Here is a 23,133-nt window from a genome sequence, read left to right on the forward strand (position 1 = left end):
GTGCTTTAGGTGGGATAGTGACATTGTGGAAGAGGGATGTGGTGGAAGGCTTGGAGGAACTGATTGGAAAATACTCAGTTTCAATGAAGTTTAAGCAGCAAGAGGATGGATATGTGTGGGTGCTCACAAATTTTTATGGACCAAATGACTACAAAGAGAGAAAGGAATTGTGGGAGGAACTGGCTGATGTTAGAGGGTTATGGGATGGGCCTTGGTGTGTGGGTGGGGACTTCAATATGATCAGATTCACGAAGGAAACCAATAATACTTATCAGAGGGTGACAACTAGCATGAGGAGGAAATAAGCTCGAGGCAAAAATCTCGATGTAAATGGTTGCAAGAGGGAGATAGAAATACCAGGTTTTTTCACTCTTTGGCAATTGGAAGGAGAAGGAGAAATTTTATTTCCAAATTGGAAGTGGATGGAGTTGAGTTAACACAACAAGAGGAGATAGCTGGGGCTTTTGTAGAACACTTTAAATCCATTCTAAGAAGGCTTGTAAGTAGAGGGGTGTGGGTAGAAGGATTGGACTGGCCAGATGTACGGGGGATAACAGGAGAAGGATGGAAAGAAGGTTTGATTTGGAAGAGATTAAGGAGGCTGTGCTTTCTATGGATAGAACAAAAGCTCCAAGGTCGGATGGGTTCACAATGGATTTTTATCAAGATTGTTGGGATATCTTGAAAGATGACCTTCTGTTGGTGTTTGAGGAGTTCTATAGGAGAGGAGTTATTAACCCAGGTGTGAATTCAACTTTCATAGCTTTGGTTCCAAAACAGAACGATGCATTCCATCCAAAGGATTTCAAGCCAATCAGTTTGGTAAATAGCTTGTACAAGATTATTGCAAAGGTATTGTCTTTGAGACTGAAGGAAGTATTGCCAGACATCATTGCACCAAATCAAGGAGCTTTTGTGAGTGGAAGACAGATTACTGATCAAATCCTAATTGCTAATGAGAGTGTGGAGAATTTCAGGAAGGAGAGAAAGAAGGGAGTGGTTTGTAAGTTGGATCTGGAAAAGGCTTATGACTTGGTGGACTGGGAATTTTTGAGGAAAGTTATGACCAAGTTTGGTTTTGGGGCTAGATGGTGCAAATGGATTATGGGGTGACCCCCTATGGGACAGTGGTAGATTTCTTTCCAGCCAGTAGGGGTATAAGACATGGAGACCCCCTATCTCCCTTCTTGTTCACACTAGGGGCCTAATTGGATGCTAGAGAGTTGGAAGGGAGGAAACCCCCTCACCCACTCATAGTTTGCTGATGATACGATTCTGTTCTGTGAAGGAGGTAATGTGAGGTTCATCAGGAACATGAAATTGGTGATACAACTCTTTGAACAAATTTCAAATTTGAAGGTGAACTTTGGGAAAAGTTGTGTAGTGGGTGTGAATTTGGAGGAGGGAGAGATTAGGGAGAGTGTAAAAGTGCTAGGGTGTGAAGTCTTAGGTTGGCCATTGAATTATCTAGTGTTGCCATTAGGTGATAATCCCAAGAGAGAGCTTCTGGAACCTGGTGGTGGAAAGATTTGAAAAGAGACTTGTCTCTTGGAAAAAGAATTACCTTTCTCTTGGTGGAAGGACTACATTGATTAAGACCACTCTAGCAAACTTACCCATTTATTTCCTGTTAGTGTTCAAAATCCCAACAAAGGTTTCTAGTAGATTAGAGAAGATGATGAGAGATTTCCTTTGGGAGCTGGGAGAGGAGAAGAGGGATCATAGGGTGAGTTGGGAGGTGGTGACCAGGATTAAAAACTGTGGTGGTTTGGGGATTGGGAACATTAGAAAAAGGAATATGGCCCTTCTGGGGAAGTGGTTGTGGAGGTTCCCATTGGAGCAGGAGAAACTATGGGCTAGAATAGTGGCAAGCATACATGGGCTGGAGCAAAATGGATGGGATGCTGGAATCTGAGCAAGGACTACAAGTGCTTCACCTTGGAAAGCCATTCATGATTTGTTACTAGTATTCTCCCCTCTTATCAGGTAAGATTTGAATTCAGGTAACACCATAAAATTTTGGGAACAAACTTGGGTGGGGAATGCCCCCCTTAAGGACCAGTTTCCTTCTTTGTATGCCCTATCTGATTTTAAAAATGAGCCAGTTTCTTTTTTCATTTTCCTCTTCCAGTTTTGAGTTTGGGTGGAATTTGGGTTTAAGAAGGGCTGTGAAGGACTTGGACCTCGACAGTATTTCAAGCCTCCTTGAACTTCTTGATAATATTTTCTTAGACCCTACTAAGGTGGACTCTAGAATCTGGACCCCCACACCCACTGGCTCATTTTCTTGTGCTTCTTTCTTCAAAGTCTTATGCCAGTCTAGCAGTCCTATAACCTCCCTTTCCCTGTCTATGAGGTTTGGTGCAGACCAATTCCTCCTTGGGTTGGTAGTTTTTGCTGGGAAGCCTATCTGGAAAGATTCAACACTGGTGATCTACTCCAAAAGAAGAGACCTAATACTTGTTTGTCACCTCACTGGTGTGTTCTCTGCAAAGCTGATGAGGAGACTGGTTTTCACCTACTGGTGTTTTTCCAATTCGCAAAGTTAATTTGGAAGTGGGTTGTTCCCTCTTTGGGTGTAATTGGAACCCTCCATCAAACTTGCAAAGTCTTTTCTCCCCTTCTTTTTTCAGGTGGCGTAAGAAAAGGGGAAGGACTATGTGGAGGGAACTGAGGGCTGCAGTATGCTGGTCATTATGGGAAGAATGAAATTCCAGGATCTTCTTAGAAGTAGAGAGAGGTGCTGAAGAACTGAGGGCTTTAATCCATATAAGGGTTGTACAGTGGCTGAAGTCCCTAGAGCTATTCGCAGATTATATAGTGAATGGCATGTTGAGGAAGTGGGGTGAGATTGCAAACTGTACCCAGATCAAAACAGTAATGAGTGTGTCTTGGACCCCCCCACCTGTTGGATTCTTAAAACTAAACTTTGATGGGAGTAGTAGGGGGAACCTTGGACACTCAGGGATTGGGGGTGTTTTTAGGGATGAGAATGGGGTTGCCTTGTTCTCAGGCCCAATTGGTGTAGGTGACTCCCTCAGAGCTGAGATCTATGCAGTGTTGGAAGGAGTCCAGAAAGCTAGGGAGATGAATATCAGAAAACTCATAATTGAAGGGAACTTGGAGGTAGTGGTAGGGTGGCTGAACAAAGACAACAGTGGCTTATGGAATTACAACAATGTGAGGAGGAAATTTAAGTGGCTGGTGCGAGAGATGGAAGTTAAGATTGTTTGGGTGAAAAGATCAGCTAATTCTTTTGCTGATGGATTAGCTAAACAAGGGGTGGAGAGGGAATCAATGTTTTGGGCTCAGATGTAATTTTATTGTTTCTCTTTTTTCTTTTCTTTTCTTGGGGGCTCAAATTGTAATTGGAAGATAAGAAAGTTTGTCTTCCTCTTTGTAATTATTCATTTATTGAATTAATGAATTTGTTATTGATCCAAAAAAAAATGCCTAGTTTATGGTTGCTTTGGTTTGTGGCTTTAGTTGGTCTCTTTGTTTGGGCTTTTGGATTCTTGTTTTTATCGCCTTGAGTTTTGGAGGTTGTTTTTTTCTCTCTCGAGGGCCTTGGTCTCTTCCCCCTTTCTTGTACTCTCTTTTTTTCCTTTTTAATAAATTTTTATTTTTTATTACCAAAAAAAAATGCTGTCATGCTCTTTGTGCCTTGTATAGAAATACTTTAGTTGTTAATACTATTCTTTTTATTTGTTGACCCAATAGTCATTGTTCATGCAGGAAAAGAAGGCATTGAAAGAAGAGAAGCTAAAACAAGAGGAGAAGTACATGTGGGCTATTGTTGATGGCGTTAAAGAAAAGGTATCACTCAAATTTGGTTACATATTATGTTTTATGGATTAAATGTCCCTTTGTTAACTGCTTTTAAAAGAAAACTTAAACTGCATTATTCATTATTACTTGATGCTAGTTGATCTAAAGTGTTAAGATTCATTTTGGATTTGAAAGCATATTTAAGCATATGTAGCTCATAATTAATTAATTTTGTTGGTTCATTGGTGATTTTTTTGATCCATCATTGGTAGGACAATGATGATTTTGATCAGTATTTTGTGTTGTAGGGAGGATTTGGTTGTGATCAAATCCTAATTAGCCAATGAACATGTAGAGGAAATGAAGATATCTAGAAAGGGAGGCCTTGTTTGCAAATTGGACTTCAAAAATGCCTATGACTTGGTGGATTGGACCTTGTTAGAGGTGCTGCAATTGCATGGGTTTGGGAAGAGATAGTGCAATTAGGTCTTTGGTTGTATTTGGCCTTGCCATTTTTTCGTCCTTGTTAATGGAGTGGTAAAATATATTTATCAAATAAAAAATGGAGTGATGAAAGATTTCTTCCCAACTTATAGAGGGTTTAGACAAGGTGATTCTTTGTCACCTTTCCTTTTTACTTTAGTGGTGGGTGTTTTTAGTAGACTTCTCTCTAGAGCTGATAGGGAAGATGAGTTTAGGGGTTGGAGAATGGACAGAAACAATGTTCCAATCAATCACCTCTAATTTGCAGGTGATATCATAATTTTTTGTGGAAGAGATAACAAGAGGGCAAGGAATTTAAAAGAACTAATTAAGAAGTTTGAAAGGATTTCAAATCTGAAAATCGATTTAGACAAGAGTTGCATAGCAAGGATCAATATGGAGGAGAGTGCCTTAAATTTGGTAGCGGGTTGCTTAGAGTGTCCTGTCATCCCTTGGCCTTTCACCTATTTGGGTCTTCCCCTAGGTGCCGACCCTAAGGAAAGTAGATTTTGGAATCCAATTGTAGAAAGATGTGAGAGGAGATTGGTTGCATGGAAAAGGAATTATATCTTGTTGGGCAGTAGGATTACCCTAATAAGATCAATCTTGGCTAACTACCAATTTACTTTCTCTTTGTTTTTTGAATTCCACCAAGGGAAGCACAGAAATTAGAAAAGGTCATAAGGGAAAGGCTAGAAAAGATCACTTAATCAAATTGGAGATTGTGTAGAAGCAAGGAAGAAGGTGGGTTGGGTATTGAGAGTGTGAGTGAAAAGAATATAGCTTTCTTAGGGAAGTGGTTATGGAGATTTCCATTAGAAAGGGAAAGCTTGTGGCATGAGGTGGTGGATAGTATTCATGGAAAGTTGGAGAGTGGTTGGGATGCCGGTGTATCATTGGGCCACTCTGGCAACACCTTGGAAAGCAATCCATAGTATCCTTCCTCGTATTCCATTTTCTTGTACAAAAATGAGGTGGTCTCAAAATTTCTAATCCCTCCTAGATTTCCTTTGTGTCATAATTGGGACTTTAGTATTCAAAGGGGATTGAGGGATGAGGAATCCACATCTATGATACAGTGATAGAGCTTTTGCTTCTTCTTGATAGAGTTTGTTTAGAGCCTTTTAAACAGGGTAGAAGAGTTTGGTGCTCAAGTTCTAAAGGTATTTTTTCTTGTGCCTCTTTTTTTAATGCCTTTTTCAGTCCCCTAATCCATAATCTTTCTTTTTTTTTTTTATAAATGACTAATCCTTAACCTTTCCCCTTTAAGGAAGTTTAGTGTCAGCCTGTTCCCCTTCAAATTAGTGCTTTGTGTTTGAAAGTGTTCTATCTTATATGGGAAAATAAACACCCTGGATCATTTGCAAAAGAAGAGACCTCTTTTGTATATTTCCCTGAATGTTGCAAATCAGATGGTGAGTCTTGTTACTACTTACTAATATCCTGTTCCTTTGTTGCAGATATTTGGGATTGGTTTTTCTCTTTAATTGGGTGCAAGTGGAACTTGCCAACGGAGATTAAGATGTTGTTTGATTCATCTACTTTTGTATGGCCGAAGAGAAGGGGAAGAATAATGTGGAGGTTCACTAGGGCAGCAGTTATTTGAACTTCATGGGAAGAAAGAAATGCTAGAATCTTCCAAGAGGAGAGAAGCAAGCAACAAGTTATGGATTATGTAATGACAAGGGTTATACATTGGATTTTAGCTTTTGATTTATTTCAACAATTCTCCTTTAATGATATTTGGAGGACCAAGGAATTAGTATTCAGTGACTTCTAGTGCAATGCAGAAGGATAAAATATACTTGAATTGTGTACCTCCTATTGAAGGTTTTTCGAAATTAAATTTTGATGGGAGTAGCCAAGGTAACCCAGGGGTCATAAGAGATAAGGAAGGGAAGTAGTACTTTGCTTAGGACCAGTGGTTATTGGGACTCTTTAAGAGCTGAACTGTATGCGGTACTACAAGGTGTTAAGATTGCAAAAGAGATGAGCTTGGATAATTTGGTATTTGAAGGGGACTCTAAGGTGGTAGTGGGCTAGGTTAAAGATTCAGATTCAGTGATATGGTGTTATAGGGGCAAAATGAAGAAGTTCAAATTGGTTAACAAGAAATATGACTCTGGTTATACAATGGGTGGGGAGGGCGGCCAATGCATTGGCTGATTCTTTAGCTAAGCAGGGGGTACTTAGGGATCAGTTGTACTGGGCTCAATTGTAATTTGTGTTGTTCTTTCTTTTAGGCCTTGTTCACGTCTTGGTAAATGACTTACTTTGGTAAATGCACCTACTTTTCCATAGGATAGCCAACTGACACTTCTAAACTGTGGCACTGGCCTTGTTCAAGTGTGGTTGTGTCATATGGAACAAAGCTTTTAGGATTTCTAAAGAAAGGAAGAGGGGGCAACTTGAAAATAGGATTGGAAAGCATTTTGAAAAGACAACCTCTTAATCTTTTCTACACTTTCTGAGATATTAATATGTATTTATAGTTGCATCAAGAAAAGTATATGTTTATATATACATATTTGTTATGTATACATGCATTGGTTTTATTTATATTTTTGTTAAGTAATAATAAAGTTTTATTAGTCAAGAAGCAGAATCAAGGGAAATACACAATCAGCATATCCCAACCAGAGGCACAAGGTGCAGCCTCAAGCAGTGTTTTAAAAGCGCGAGGCGCGAGGCGCAAGGCGAGGCACACACCTTTCTGAAGCAAGGCACAAAAATACAAAAAAAAATTCTAAAAAAATAAAAAATAAACATAATATTAATAAAAATATAAACTTAAATTTTAAAATTAATTTTTTAAAAACCTATTATCTAAAATTAAAATACATAAACATAACATGTAAAGTGTTTTCAAATGAAAACTTAAAAATATAATCAATCATATAAAACATTTTCAAGCATGTAAAACCCACAATCTCTTTTTTTCCTCAATTTCATTACTTCAAATAGCTAATGTGATGTAAAACATATCACATTCCTGATTCTACGAGCTGCCTTTGTGCCACGACCCTTGAGGCAAGCTCAAACAAGTCCATGTTAGGGTCTTAAATTCTTAATTGTCACACAAAAAGTAATGATTATATAATTTTAGTTGCCTTTTAAGAAGATATTTTATTAAGATGAATGAATGAATGAACAACATTAGCAAATAGGGGGTTCTCGGAGCACACTTGGGCTGAGGCATAAGGTGCATCAGGTGCACGCCTAGGTGCACCAGGCGTGCGCCTTTTGAAAGTGCTGCACCTAGGACCTGGGAGAGGTGCCTACCCTAAAATGCGCATCGCCTATGCACCTAGGCGCGCCTCAGGTGTGACTTTTAAATCACTGGTCTCAAGAATATAAAACAGATTACAATTGAGCCCAATACAGATGACCCCTATTCCCCCCTTAGCTAGATAGTCTGCTATCTCATTTGTTGATCTCCTTTCCCATTGAATACTTACATCCATATGGCTGGCTAGCCATTTAAATCTCTTGATCCTGTACTGTATACTGTATCTGGATCCTTCAACCAACCTATTACTAGCTTTAAATCCTCCTTAATGACTAATCTGTCAAAGTTCAAATCTCTTGCAATCTGTACCTCTTGTAATGCTTCTTGGAACTCAGCATTAATGTAGCCTCCTATCCCTGCTGGACCCAAGAATAAGGCAATAAAGTGTCCTTTGAAACAAATAAAAGAAAGGAAACATGATTTATACATGAAACCACTTACCTTACTGTTATTTTGTTTTACTTGCTGATCTTCTCTTCTTTTTTACTTTTCCATTGCTTTTGATCTTTTGTTTTGTAGGACAATTAAAGATCTTTTTGTTACTATTTGTAACTCTTATTGTTGTGGGGGCAGGGGTAATAGTTCCTTTTTTTACGTTGTTTTAGAACTCTTAAAATGTTGGTGTGGGTGAGAGTAATGGTTCGTAACATCGATATTGATGAACATTTCTCCATGTAGGGTTGGAAAAATTTCGGAGATATTTCACTAATTCCTCTAAGATATTTGGAAAGTTTTAAAAATCAAGAAAGTTCTCTAGAAATATTAAATTAGTTAATAAACCTTCAAGAGATCATTAGAAGAAATATAATTGCACGTTTAAGGCTCAAAACATCATAACAAAAAATTGTATAAATCAAATGGGAAAAAATAATGAAGCGATTGTAATAGGTATGTTTCTCTTTGTCTCCCTTTTGGTCTTTAGCCATCTTTTGTTCATGTCAATTGCTTTCCATTTTAACTTCTGTTTTTATTGTTACTATATGTTTTGGTTAGATTGAGAATACTCTCTTTTGTAGTTCTATGCATTTTTCTTTTTCTTTTGAATTATAGTAACTTAGTAAGTCAATCACATCAAAGTAGTAAGCCAATTATCCAATCATTAATTCTCTGCTGTTTCTTTTAGGAAAATATTTTTAGAAAATTATGATGATTTTAATGAAATACTGAAAAGGTTTTAATAATATACTAAAATTTTAAACTTTAAATATAGAGTTTATCTATGATATCTCAAATATCACTGACATATTGGCAAAATATCGGGGATATTGGAAAAAAAGATTCTTGGAAGATTTCATATCGCCGCTAGCAAATGGGGATATATCAGGGATATTTCACTAAATACCGTCAATATCGTGAAGCATGGGTGACACCACACTGACTTTCAGTTCTCAATTCTTCTCTATTTTCCTTATATTTTCTTCATCTACGACCGACAACATGGTACCAGAATATTATTTGTCATAAAGCTGATTGAACACATTCTTATCCTTGTTTTCTTTCAAATGTGAGATCCCAAGAGAAAACTCTACATTGATGGATTGGTTGAACAGGGGAAACATTTTTATTTTATTCTTTCTTCGTCTTATGAACAAAAGATGAAATGTTTTGGTGGCTGATTCATTTGATGGTGGCATAAAGGGTGTTGAAGAACTTCCATGATGTTGGTTGATGTTTTTTCCAAGGTCAATTGTGATCTATAAGTGATATAGTTGCATTTTGCCTATGTGGAAGATGGAGAAAGTGATAAGAATTACTTATCCCATATAAAGGTAGCTTTTTGAAACCAAAAATATTTCTGGTCATATAAAATCTATTTGTTTAATCAGCTGGTACAGGCATTGTGTAGTCTGTGGAGGCTACAACAGGTCAGAGTTCTCTTTCTTGGTTCACGAGAACCTATTTGTTGAAGTGACGGTAGTATGGCTGTCTGTGATTGCACCATTTTTGTTGGGTGAACTTGTTGTGTGGACTATTTGTGTCCCTTTCACCTAGTCTTTTGAAATTGTGGATATATTTTTGGTAGGAGTTGGTTTGGTGATCACTTGCCAATGAGCCATGGCTACAGATTGTTTGTTCTGTAGCTACAGTAGTTCGAACCAAAAGAAGAAGACAGTCGAACTTGGTAGGCTAAACCCTACCCTTTGACCATAATATGGATTAGGGGTTTAATCAAGTACAAAGATAAACTGTCCCCACTTAAGTATGGGACAGGAAGTCTAATTAGAACTGCCACATAAGCACATAACTTAAAGTGTCTGGAAAAGACTAATCTACCCCTCATTCGGCTAACTCTAACACTCCCCCTCAAGCTGGAGAATATATGTCATATAATCCCAGCTTGTTACATATATAGCTCACTCTCCCTGAGTTTAAACCTTTTGTAAACAAATCTGCCCACTAATCACCTAAGCCCACATGTTCTGTGCTTATCTCTCCAGTAAGGACTTTCTCCCTCACAAAGTGGCAATCAATGTCTATGTGCTTTGTTCTCACATGAAAAACATGATTAGATGAGATGCGAATTGCAGCTTGATTATCATAGTATAATCTCATAGGTCTGTCCATTGTGAATCTAATTTCTTGTAGGAGGTTTCTCAGCCATACTAATTCACATGTAGTGTGTGCCATGGCTCTGTATTCGGCTTCAGCACTACTCCTTGCCACAACGGTCTACTTCTTACTCTTCCATGTCACTAGATTGCCTCCAGGGAATGTGCAGTAACATGTAGTAGATCTTCTATCCGACATTGAGCCTGCCCAATCTGCATCTATATACCCAATTACCTCAAGTCTTCCTCCTGGTTTGTACAATAACCCACAGCTTGGAGCTCCCTTTAGGTACTTTACAATTCTAAGAACTGCATCCCAGTGAGGTATCTAGGGGTTTTACATAAATTGGCTCACCACACTGACTACAAAGGAGATGTCTGGTCTTGTAATAGTCAAATAGTTCAACTTCCCCACTAACTGTCTGTATCTTCCAGGATCATCAAATATTTCCCTTGTATCACTGCTCATCCAGCAGATCAAGAACATATTTTCTTTGGCACAGATTTACACCTTGTTTTGATTTGGCAACTTCTATACCCAAGAAATACTTCAACTTCCCAAGGTCTTTTGTTTGAAAATGGTTTTGCAAAAAGACCTTTAGTTTATCAATCCCCAATTTGTCACTGCCAGTTATGACAATATCATCCACATAGATCACTAATAAAATCTTTCTGGCTTCTGAATCATAGCTGAACACTGAGTGGTCAACCCGGCATTGTTTCATTCCAAAATTCTTCACCACTTCACTAAACTTCCCAAACCAAGCACGAGGCGATTGTTTCAACCCATAAATTGCCTTTTTCAGTTTGCACACCTTACCATCCTCCCCTTGAGCAACAAACCCAGGTGGTTGCTCCACATATACCTCCTCCATAAGGTCACCATGAAGGAAGGCATTTTTAATGTCAAGTTGAAACAAGGGCCAATCATACATAACTGCCAGGGAAATTAAGACACAAACGAAGCCAATCTTTTGCTTATGTTGTTCATTCATTCATTGCGATAAAATATCTTCTTAGAAGGCAATGAAAGTTGTAAAATCATTATTTTTTATGTGAGAAATAAGAATTTTAGACCCTAACATAGACTTGTTCGGGGTTGCCTCGAGAGGCGTGCTACAAAGGCAATTCATAGAATCAAGAATGCAATATGTTTTACATCATGTTAACTACTTGAAGCAATGCAATTAAGGAAAAAAAGAGATTGTGGGTTTTACATGATTGAAAATGCTTTATATGTTTTCTTTTATTTCTAAATTTTCATTTGAATACACTTTACATGTTATGTTTATGTATTTTAATTTTAGATAATAGGTTTTTTAAATCATTTATTTTAAAATTTAAGTTTATATTTTTATTAACATTATGTTTTAATATTTTTTAATTTTTTTGCATTTTTTTAAATTTTTTGCATTTTTTTAAATTTTTGGGCAATTTTTTGGAATTTTCTGACTTTTTTTTTTATTTTTTAGCCTTTTTTTTGTAATTTTGCGCCTTTCTTAAAAAGGCGCGCGCCTCGCCTTGCGCCTCAGGTGCAAATTGGCCCTTGCGCTTGTTTTGCGCCTTGCGCTTTTAAAACACTACATTCGACTAACTCTAACATAGATGATTCAGCTACTTCTAATATTTCTGGGATTCATTCCTTTGCTGGTGGTAATGTTGAAGACATGCATTTTTTACATGCTATTACCCATTTGGATTGTTTGAATTCCTTAAACGGTCTAAGGTTGTCAAATTTTTAGTTTGTGGAAGAGGAAACTTGGATACTTGACTGGTAAGAGAAAGGAGTGTCTAGAAGAAAGGCTTGCTTATGAAAAGTGGGTGCAAGAGGTATAATGTAAGACTGGTGGTCAAAGGATTTACCTAGATGTATGGAGCTAACTACATCAAGATTTTGATGCTAAGATGACCTTCATAAAAAGATTTTGTATCTCTAATAGCAGATTTTTTATGGCCAATTTACCTATTAGATAGTGAAAATGCATTTTTGAATTAAGATCTGAATGAAGAGGTGCATATGATACAAGTACAACTACCAAGATTTCAGCTTCAAGGTAGTGAAGGAAACATTTACTGCTTGAAAAAATCACTGCATGGGTTAAAATAGTCTCAAAGTGGTAGTTTGACAGGTTTAACAAGTTAATTTAGTAGGCGGGGTATGGGCAATACTGGTTTGATCACATATAGCCTTCAAAAAAAGTTTGATCCCACATTATTTGTTAAGGGGGAAGGTCATATTGCAGCCTTGATTGCATATTTTGATGTGTCATTACATGGAACTAGGAACTTGACCCTTAGCTGTTGAAGGAATTCTTGGCTTTGTAGTTTGAAGTGAAAGATATGGGTCCATTAAAGTATTTCCTAGGGGTTGAAGTTGCCAGGTCACATGAAGGAATCTTTGTTTAATAAAGTGCATTCTAGATCTTCAGGATAAGTGGAAGTTGGGGTCCAAACCTACAGGAACAACTAGTTATTGAAAAAAAAAAACTACAGGCACTACTATGGATCTCAATAAAAGACTCGGAGAAAATAACTGGGATTTGGGTCTTAGAAGGAGTGTAAGGGATTCGGAATTGAATGATGTTTTGGATTTGATTCTTGTCCTTGATGGGGTCTTTTTTGGACCCTTCCATTTCTGATAGACTTATCTGGACCCCTTCCTCATATGGTGTTTTTCTTGTGCTTCCTTCTTCAAGGCCTTGATTCAACCAGATGATAGTTTGGGCTCTCCTTTTCCTGTAAAAGAGGTTTGGAGCAACTCCATCCCTTCAAGAATTGGGTGCTTTTGTTAGGTCTTTTTGGAAAGAATAAATATTTGTGATCTCCTTCAAAAGAAAAGACCCAACTGATGTTTATCCCCTCATTGGTGTGTTATGTGTAAGGCCTAATGGAGAAACTTACTTTCACTTTTAATCTCCTACCTAGTTGCTACTTCTATTTGGGAATGGTTCTTCTATTTGTTTGGGTGTAGGTGGATTCCCCCGTCTAGTGTGCAAAGTTTGTTTTCATCTACCTTCTTTAGGTTGCCTGGAAAAGGGGAAAAGTGTTGTGGAAGTGTGTAAGGGCTGCGTTAAGCTGCTTTCTTTAGGAGACTCAAGAATCTTTTCAGATGAAGAAAGAAGCAAAGAGGCAATTATAGAGACTATTATGGTTAGAGTGTTCCATTGGATGAAGTCCTTGGAGATGTTTGCTGACTTTTCTACTAATGATTTTTTTTTTGAAAAATTGGAAGGAAGTGGCAAATTAGAGTGTCATAAGGTCATTGCTAGCCCCCTTTGGGTTCCTCTTAGTCAGAGTTTTCCAACCTGACTAGGAAACTATCAAGCAACCCTGAAACTTCCTTCCAGCCTTGACCCTTTCTCCTTCAGGGAAACATACCATCTGCTTCCTTCCTTCCCCAAAGCATTCCAGAAGTGCAATAAAAGATCTTTCAGCCTTTTTCCTGTATTCCATTTCTTACCTTCTCCCTTTTGAACGAAAGCCCTTATGGTTTGGTTGCTTACCTTTGGAGCTTGTTGCTTCCAGGAAATCCTTCAGCCAATCTATCACTTAAAGACCTACTAGCCTTCTTAGCTTCCCTGATCTTCATGCTCAGTAGCCCTTTGATCTTCATCTCCTCAAGAAGGAAGTCTTTAGCTTCAACCTTTAGAACTTTCTTACATCTTGATGCTTCTATGAAACTTTCTTCCATCTTTAGCTTCAATAGAATAGTTTTTGACATGCAAATGGCTTAAGAAGTCTAATTGAAAATGAGGATATTACCTACTTTGTATTCTCCCCTTGGAATAACTTTGCAATCCTTACAAATTATTCATCAAAAGAATAATGTCTTTTAATATTATTTTAAAACACCAATTATCAAAAAAATATTGTTTTAAAACACTGAAGTGTCGAGGGTGCAGAATCTGAGAAACCTAATTTCACTTTTTGAGAGTGCTTCCAATTTGAAGATCAATTTTGAGGACTGTGTGGTGGGGCTAAAGCTGGAATGGAGGGAGATGGAGTCTATTGTTGCCTGCTTAGAGTGCACCATTTTTGAGTGGCCCTTGACTTACTTAGGACTTCCCCTAGGTGCTAACCCTAAGGAGAGTTGTTTCTGGAGCCTAGTGATGGAAATGCTTGAAAAAAGATTGATGGCTTGGAGAAAGAACTAATCGTTGGGAGGAGTTACATTAATTAGGGCCACACTTGCCAATCTTCCTATTACTTTCTATCCATCTTTAGGACACTTTCTAGGGTAGCTGAGAGGTTAGAAAATTTGATAAGGGACTTCTTATGGGAGCCAGGGGAAGAGAAAAAAGATCACTTGATTAAATGGGAGGTAGTGGGTCGTTGTAAGGAAGAAAGGGGATTAGGGTTAGGGAACATAGTTAATAGGAATGAAGCTCTTTTAGGTAAATGGCCTTGGAAGTGGCCTTTGGAAAAGGGAAAGACTGTGGCATGAAGTGGTGGCGAGTATCCATGGCTGTTCCGAAACTGGATGGGATGCTGGGGTATCTTGACGGGCTTGACTCACTACACCTTGGAAGGCTGTCTCTAGCATTCTTCCTAAATTCCCCCAGTCTCTAAGGCATGATGTTTGCTCAGGTAATTCTGTTCTTGTTCCCTCCATTCTATTTCCCTTTATAAGAAGGAGCCTGTTTCTAGGTTTCTTTCTTCCCCAATACTCCCTTTGCCTCTAACTTGGGATTTTGGCTTTTGTAGAGGTTTAAGGGTTGATGAATTTGCTTTTGTTTCAGAACTTTTACTTCTATTGGATTCTGCTTGCTTGGACTCCCTTAAACCTTGGGAGATGTATAAGAGCAGCTATGGTAATTCATGTGAAGATGTATTAGAGCAGCTATGGTATGAACTATTTGGGAGGAATGGAATGCTAGGATACTCCAAGAAAAAGAAAGAAGTCCCGAGGAAGTTAAGGAGTTCATCTTGACAAGGACCATCCTTTGGTTGAAAACTTCAGACTTGTTTGTGGATTACTCCTGTGATGATATTTGGAGGAGTTGGGCAGCGGTGGCATCCATAGCCCCCGAGAAGACCAGAATACAAGCAAGGTGGACTCCTCCTCCAGAAGGGGTTATAAAGATGAATTTTGATGGTAGTAGTCAAGGTAACCCAGGGCCCTTGGGTATAAGAGGGATTTTGAGGGATAAGGGAAGAAGCATTATCTCTTTATTCTCAGGGTTCAGTGGGAGTTAGAGACTCAACAAGGTTTGAAATACTAGCAGCTGTACAAGGCCTACAGATTGCCAACCTACTTGGAGTGGAGAATTTGTTAGTTGAAAGAGATTCCAACCTGATAGTGGGTTGGCTGTTGAATCTGGACAGTGTTATCTGGGGCTACAGAGATCTTTTGAAAAAAAAAAGTAAAATGACTCACAAGAAATATGTCAGTCAGTTTCCAGTGCGTTAGCAGATAAGCAAATGCCTTGGCAGACTCTCTGGCTAAACAAGGGGCTTCTCGGGTTTCTTTGTATTGGGCTAACTTATAGTTTTGTTTACTGATAAGAGTTGGGTTTGTACTCATCCCAATGGGGAGGTAGCATCTCGTGCCTCCTACAAGGCTGATTGTACTCTCCTTTTTTCCTTTTAATAAAATTGATTACTCATTCATCAAAAGAAATATTGTTTTAAAACACTGTTAATAAAACATTGGTGTGGATTCTGCCACACACTTTTGGCTATAAATTCTGTTCTCTCTTCTTTCTTCTTCTCTTCATCTATGACAAATAATAATTACATATGGCCTAATATCCTGTACTGCACCTACTTTTAGCATTCACACATATAAATCCCCCGTATTCAAGTTGGACTATGGGGATTTACTTTTACATTTTTTTTTCTTTTGTTAGGCCTCAACATTCTCATTAAAAACTTGGCCTTCAATGTTAGTGTGTATTTCATTTCTCTGTTGCTTGCATGATTCTGAAAATATTCCATTTTCATGAACTGTATCTAGATGATACAAGGAAGTTGTATCTTGTATATTTGTGATTAAAAAAGTAATTATGACATCATATCCCTCTTTTCTTGCCTATTCTATGCTTCTCTCAGACAAGCTTTTTAATAGGAGGCAAGAAAATGGATTTCTTTAGTGCACGACCTCCCTATCTTTTTTGATTGATTAAAACTTAAAGCAAATCTTATATATAAAAGGAGGATGATAAGGCATCCCACCTAGAGAACTGCTATACATAGATATGTTATTCACTAAGAACAAAAAAACCTACTATACTTGACTTAGTGGCACATTTATTCTTCCAACTCAGAACTAAAGTTGGATTAGTTCTTGTCCTTGAAGGCTTGAAATCTTTAAGATTTGGTAAATTGTCATGTTAAAAGAAAAAATGGACAAACTTAAAGGATGCCCAACAAACTCCTCAGTCCTATATCTCAGATCCGTCAGTCCACCTTCTGATTGATATGATCCACCACCAACACTTACTCCATCTTTCTAAACAGCCTGCTAGTTTTTAACAAACTCTTGATCATCTCTATACCATCCACTTCAATTTAGTCTTCTTGACTCCCTATCTGGAATATTGAAGTATGAATCTCCTTTTTTTTTTCACTTTATTGTCTGGACCTCAAGGGTTGGCCTCGAATGATTTTGTGGTGGCATATAAATGTTTATAATTCAAACCTAAAAAGCATTCAGTTAGAACCAAAGCAATCTCCTAGCCACTTTAATCCTTTCCTGCTAGTATGAACACTGTCCAGTATCTTCCATTCCCTTTGGTCTCTGACACCCTAGTAAATTTCCTTTTGTCAATCTTGTTTTCTTTCAAGCACCAGGTTTTGCTTGTTTTCCTATTTGGATTGCAGTAGACTATTGTGCCAACCACCAGGGCCTTAGAAGCCCTATCGTAGAAATATGAAATATCTCCACTGTGGAATCAAGCCTAGTTCAATGTAGATGAATTTGGAGAACCCTTCAAAGAACTTTACTTTTTTGTTTAACTTCATCATGCTATAATCTAATATCTGGCAAAATGAGACTTATTCTCTTAATGTCCAGACATGCATGTAATGTCTTTGTATTTCATTGGTATTTATGCACTTGCTAAATTATGTTTCTTTTTTAATTTTCTTAATGTCCCTTGTTTGATGATGCATGCTGACTTCCCTCATTCATTATCTTAATCTCAGGTTGGAAATTTCAGAGTTGAACCGCCTGGGCTATTTCGTGGCAGGGGAGAGCACCCAAAGGTGTCTTGTTTTGTCATCATTTTTTTATGTATTTTATGTCATCATGTTGTCTGTAATACTTACTGTAAATTCTAGATAATCTAGAATGCTATCTTCCATGGATTGGTTGGATATTTGATGGTTGGGTTCCTGAAGTATTTGTACTACTTATCGGCTTCTTTGTTGTGAAACCTCTATTGACTTCAATGGTTTTCAGATGGGAAAGCTGAAAAAACGCATACATCCAAGTGATATCACTATAAATATCGGAAAGGGTGCTCCAATTCCTGAATGTCCAATTCCTGGTGAAAGGTTCTCTAATGTCAATTTTCATGACAATGTTTCTTCTTTATGTGAATAGAAATAGAGTTGCCATGTTGAAACTTTTCTAGGACTTTGCAGATGGAAAGAAGTAAGGCATGATAACACTGTTACGTGGTTAGCATTTTGGAATGATCCAATCAATCCAAAAGAATTCAAATATGTCTTCTTGGCAGCTAGCAGTTCCTTGAAGGGGCAAAGTGACAAGGAGAAGTATGAGAAAGCAAGATTACTGAAGGTGAAGTCTCATGCACATTTGTTTACTATTTCTTGATGAATGTTCCATTATCATAACAAACAAGTCCATTGTATTTACCTTGGGCAACTGGTAGCTGTAACCTATGATTTGGATTCAGGATTACATTAAAGACATCAGAGCAAATTACACCAGAGATTTTGTGAGCAAAGACATCACCAAGCGGCAAATAGCTGTTGCCACTTATCTTATTGATAAGCTTGCTCTAAGGGCAGGCAATGAGAAGGTAAGTAGTGAAGGTGCTTTTGTTAGCTTTAGTATTTTTATACTTCTATTTGTAGGGACTCAATTCATTGCTCCTTTTGCCAATGATTGGATTCATATGTCATTTGCTTTGCTTCAATTTTAACATTTTATGTTATACATTGGGTAAAAACAAAAGAGGATTGTACCTTGTTCTATATGGATGATATGCTTTGCGGGTAGAATGTGATGGCAGCTACTTCTAGAAGGCATAGTCTGTTTGGGCTCCACTGTCACATATCAAACTGAAATTTGATTGGTGCAATTTGGGTGATATAGAATTGTCAAGGGTTGGAAGATTCAATTAGAGATCATGGGGGTAAAATTTCTATAGGTGTACTCAGATCTGGTGGGAACAGGAAACTCAACCAGAGCAGAAACTTTAGCTTTATTACTAAGGACTGAGATTTGCTAGATTTGTTGTCTCTTGGGACTTGCTTGTTGAATGTTGAGTGAAGGTTTGAATGCAATCACTAGTTAGTTGAAAGAAATGGCTATCATATCTTGACAGTTAAAACACTCAATAGAGAAGCTATATACTTCGCATCCATCACTGCTGTGGCCTCCTCCTAGATTATGTGGTGCACAAACTCGTTAGCCAACTCCCTAGTAAAGGAGGGAGTCTGTAGAGAAAATCTAATGTAGTTATCATACCCATTACACTTAAGTTGACGTTTCTGCATGATGGTTGTATTTGACTGGGGGAGTAGTAGGGTGATCATTGGCTGGGGAGGGCCAGGTTCAGGCTGGGTTTAGCACCTATTATAAGGGAAATATCCTAGGCCCAGGCTTGGCCTGGCATGGCCCCTGGACCTAAATTATAAGCCTGGGCCAAGATCTGTGTGGCATCTGTCTGGGAAGGGTGGGCATTGGGCCTATGGGCTGATTCCAACTCAAAAGTCTGACACTCTATTGGTAGCTTCAGAGTTATGGACTGATTCCAGCTCAGTTAATTATTATGACTCTAATTGTTCATAGTATCCGTGATGAAGACAAACTTAAATGGCCCAGTTGGTTGATTTTACAGATGATGTATTATTATTAGGTTGAGGATGAAAGTCTGAAACTGATTCATCTGTTGTGATTTTTTATTATTTACCTCATAGAGTATGAATCTACTCTTAGTCAAGTTGGTCCTAAGGCATCCATCCCTTGCAATGAGGTGGCACAGGGTTCAAACTTGTGGACTATGGTTAAGCTCTCCACATTGTGTCATTGGTATCCTCAGAGTTATGAACTGATTAACCCATTTAATTATCATAACCTTAATCTTCATAGAATTCGTTGCAAAGATATATACTACTATTAAAAGTGTGAATAATAGTGTGGAACTTTAAATGGTTGACTAAAATACTCCAATTTTTGAATTTAGTCCCTCTCTAATTGTAAGGACAGAAATGTAATTTGAAAAACCACTTTTCTCCTCATTCAAATCACTCTCATGAGTCTTATATTTAAGGTATTAATTCCCATTAACATTTATTTAATCCTTTCTTCAATAGAATGCCCCTATTTATGAATTTGGTTCCTCTCTAATTGTGAGGACACAAAATGTAATTTGAACTACTACATTTCTCCTCATTCAATTCCCTCTCGTTAAGTCTTATATTTAGGGAATTAACTCCCATTATTTCATTGAATCCTATATTAATTAACCATATTAAAGAAAAGAGTCATTTACTAAAACACCCCTATCGTTTTATGGATTTACTAAAACTTATCCTATAGTTTGCATTTTACTAAAACACCCCTATAGTTTGCAATCAATTTACTTAATCAACCTTCCATTAGATGACAGTTTTGACACTAATGTCCATGTGAATAAATTTAATCAAAAGAAAATAAAATTGAAAATACCATTTTTGCCCCTAATAAGACACAGGAAACCACTCTATTTGGCTCTATTTGGTCAATTTTGTTTTCTGTATGAAGAAGTGTTAGGGGTACTTTTGGAATAAACAATCATGGTTCCATGCCCTTGAACATTTTCCACTCAGTTTAGGTGATCATGTTACTATTTTCAGATGGTAAAACAAACACTTCTTAGTGAAAGGTGGATTAGGTAAATAGGTTGCAAACTATAGGGAAAGTTTTAGTAGAATGAAAACTATAGTGTAGGTTTAATTAAATTTGTGAAACTGTAGGGGGTGTTCTAGTAAATGACCCTAAAGAAAAATAAGTGTGACAAAGAATAATTGTTTTTATTGATGATAGGGATAAAATACAAATTTAAAACCAACCCAAAAAATGGAGTTATTCTCCTACTCAGTGGTGAGTCAACAATTCAACCTTATTATTAAATAACAATAATAATGATGATAATTAAAAAAGATAAAAACATACAAAAGTATAAAAAATACAAAAAAACATTGTAGAAAACATTTGGGCCATCTCTAATATTGTATACTCATCATATTAAACAAAAATAAGTGTGACAAATAAGAATAATTTTTATAGACAAATGTAAAAAAAAAAGTGTAGAAAATTTTGGAGACATTATTTACTATCATCATCATAAAAAATTGCCACGTGAAAGCACGTGCAGTCATGCACACTTACTAGTAAACTTAAATAGCCCAACTAGGTGTTTTAACTGAATATATGTTATTATTAGGTTGAGGATGAAACTAATTCATTTGTTTTGTTTGTTTACTATCTACCTCGTAGACTACCAATCTGCTTGTAGTCAAATTGTTTGCAAGTCATCCCTTGCAATGAGGAGGCATGGGTTCAAACTTATGGTTATATGGTTAAGCGCTATACATTGTACGTAGAGTCCAATGTGCACTCTATCGGTAAGTTCACCTTAATATGGCAAAGGTCCATAATTTCCATTCCAAAAGTCTGGCACCTCTAGTGGTAGTTTCACAGTAATGTGGTGATTCCAGTCGAACTAATTATTAGAACTTCCAATGTTCACATTATCCGTCACAAAGATAAAATTATGCAGCACTATACATTGTACAATGAGTCCAGTGTGCACTCTATCGGTAAGTTCACCTTAATGTGGAAAAGGTCCATAATTTCCATCCCAAAAGTCTGGCACCTCTAGTGGTAGTTACACAGTTATGTGCTGATTCCAATCGAATAAACTATTAGAACTTTCAATGCTCATATTATCTGTCACAAAGATAAAATTGTGCAGCCCAGCTGGGTGATTTAACTGAAGATCTGTTATTGTTAGATCAAGGATAAAACTTATTCTTATTTTCCATTTTTTTATTAGTTACCTCATAGAATATTAATCTACTTGTTGTCAAGTTGGTCATTGGGCACCCCTTGCAATGAGTAGGCACAGGTTGAAACTTGTGGATATATGGTTAAGCTCTCTACATTGTGTGACTTGTTCTGGTGTGCACCCTATCGGTTACATGACTACATTGCCTTATTCAAGCAAAGGTCCATACTTTCCAATTTAAAAGTTTGACACTTATTTCAGTAGCCTTATGGGCTAAACCTAGCTGACCTAATTATTATAAGCCTCATTGTTCATAGTATTTGTGTCTATGATAAACTTAAATAGCCTAATTGGGTGATTTAAATTAATACTTGGTATGCTAATCTCATGTCGAGGATGAAACATATTCATCTATTGTGATTTTTTAATATTTAGCTAATAATGTATCAATCTACTTGTACTCAAGTTGATTGTAAGGCACCACTTACAATGAGGAGGCACAAATTGAAAATTATGGATATATGGTTAAACTCTCTATATTGTGCCAGTGGATTTGGTGTGCATCCTATAGGCAACTTCACCTTAATCAGGCAAAGGTCCATATTTTCCAATTCTAAAGTCTGACATTTCTATTGGTATCTTCCATAGTTATGCATAGTTGTCAAGGTGACACCTAGGTGGTTGCCTAGGCAATAAGGTGCTCATGGAGGGTTGTTTCACATTGCCAAGATATTTTTTCTTTACATGGTGCTCTTGGATACTTTTACATTTTTAACTTTTCAAGGTAATGGGTTCCTTTTTATTTATTCCCTCTCTTTGCATAAATTGAAACCAATCTCCTTTGTCCATGGCAATGGGGATTCTTTGGATATAGGTCTCAGTGTAGAGACAATGAGAAAATCTAGCTGTAAGGCTATTTTTGTACTTTTACTTCATTTGTTGTACATCTATTTTTTGTACTCTTTCTTTTGTACACTAAGGGCAGATTTGTCCTTTTACTTTCTTTAATATAAATATCTCTTTTAGGGTGTCGACAGTCACTAGGCAACACACCCACCAAACTGTTTGTTCTTCTCTCTCTTCTATCTTTGTCTTTTCGACTTGACTCTAACATAGTATCAGAGCAGGTCATGATCTGATTCCTTTCAATCATCTCTGTTGCTGCTGTGTCAAGAACTCTCTAACAGTATTTGGTGTCAGAGTCGGATCGAAAAGCCAAAGAGAGAGAGAGAGAGAAGAGAACACAGTAGATTGGTGGGTGTGACAATATGTGTTAGTCGACACCCTAAAAGATATATTTATATTAAAAAGATAAAAGGACAAATCTGCCTTTAGTGTACAAAAGAAAGAGTGTACAAAGGATAGTTATACAACAAATAAAAGTAAAAGTACAAAAATAGCCCTACAGCTAGATCTGCATTTTCAAGGATCAATCTTGAACCATAAACCAAACCAGATCTGAAACCAAAAGCAGGAGAGGGATATACCTGATACAGAGAAATAGTATCTCCCAATGAAGGTGTTCACGCCCAAGGAAGGATCCAAAAACTGCTCCCATTGAAGATGGCGCAGTGTAGGATGGAGCAGAGTCAGCAGTGTTCTTCCCAAGAACCGAACCCTTCACAAGAATTCGATGGAGGCAGTGAGCACAACTTCTCCAAAGGCTGATATCAAGACACCTCTTGATTGCTCCTACAAGGAGATCGAACTGGCAATATGGCGGCGGCAGGAAGAGAACGCAGAGAGAAGGCGCAGTCACACTATATTCGACTTCTCTCTGTGCTCTGAGATCTTGTATCTTTGAGATTTCTGGGATGGGATGAAAGGTTCGCCCCCCTCCTTTTATAGGCTTAAAGAGAGC

General features: G+C 37.5%; 1 protein-coding gene across 1 annotated transcript in view; it reads left to right on the forward strand.

The window, feature by feature from the left end:
* The window catches only part of LOC104604231 (DNA topoisomerase 1 alpha-like), an 88,259-nt gene that overhangs the window by 35,821 nt on the left and 29,305 nt on the right, over window positions 1-23,133 (forward strand). The window contains exons 5-9 of the mRNA XM_010268501.3: window positions 3,736-3,816; window positions 17,236-17,295; window positions 17,492-17,586; window positions 17,677-17,833; window positions 17,952-18,077. Of these exons, the coding sequence (XP_010266803.1) occupies window positions 3,736-3,816; window positions 17,236-17,295; window positions 17,492-17,586; window positions 17,677-17,833; window positions 17,952-18,077 (519 nt within the window). The remainder of the gene's footprint in view (window positions 1-3,735; window positions 3,817-17,235; window positions 17,296-17,491; window positions 17,587-17,676; window positions 17,834-17,951; window positions 18,078-23,133) is intronic.

This window comes from Nelumbo nucifera, chromosome 6 (genome assembly GCF_055504915.1).
Source record: "Nelumbo nucifera cultivar China Antique chromosome 6, China Antique-T2T, whole genome shotgun sequence".
Classification (NCBI taxonomy): Eukaryota; Viridiplantae; Streptophyta; class Magnoliopsida; order Proteales; family Nelumbonaceae; genus Nelumbo; species Nelumbo nucifera.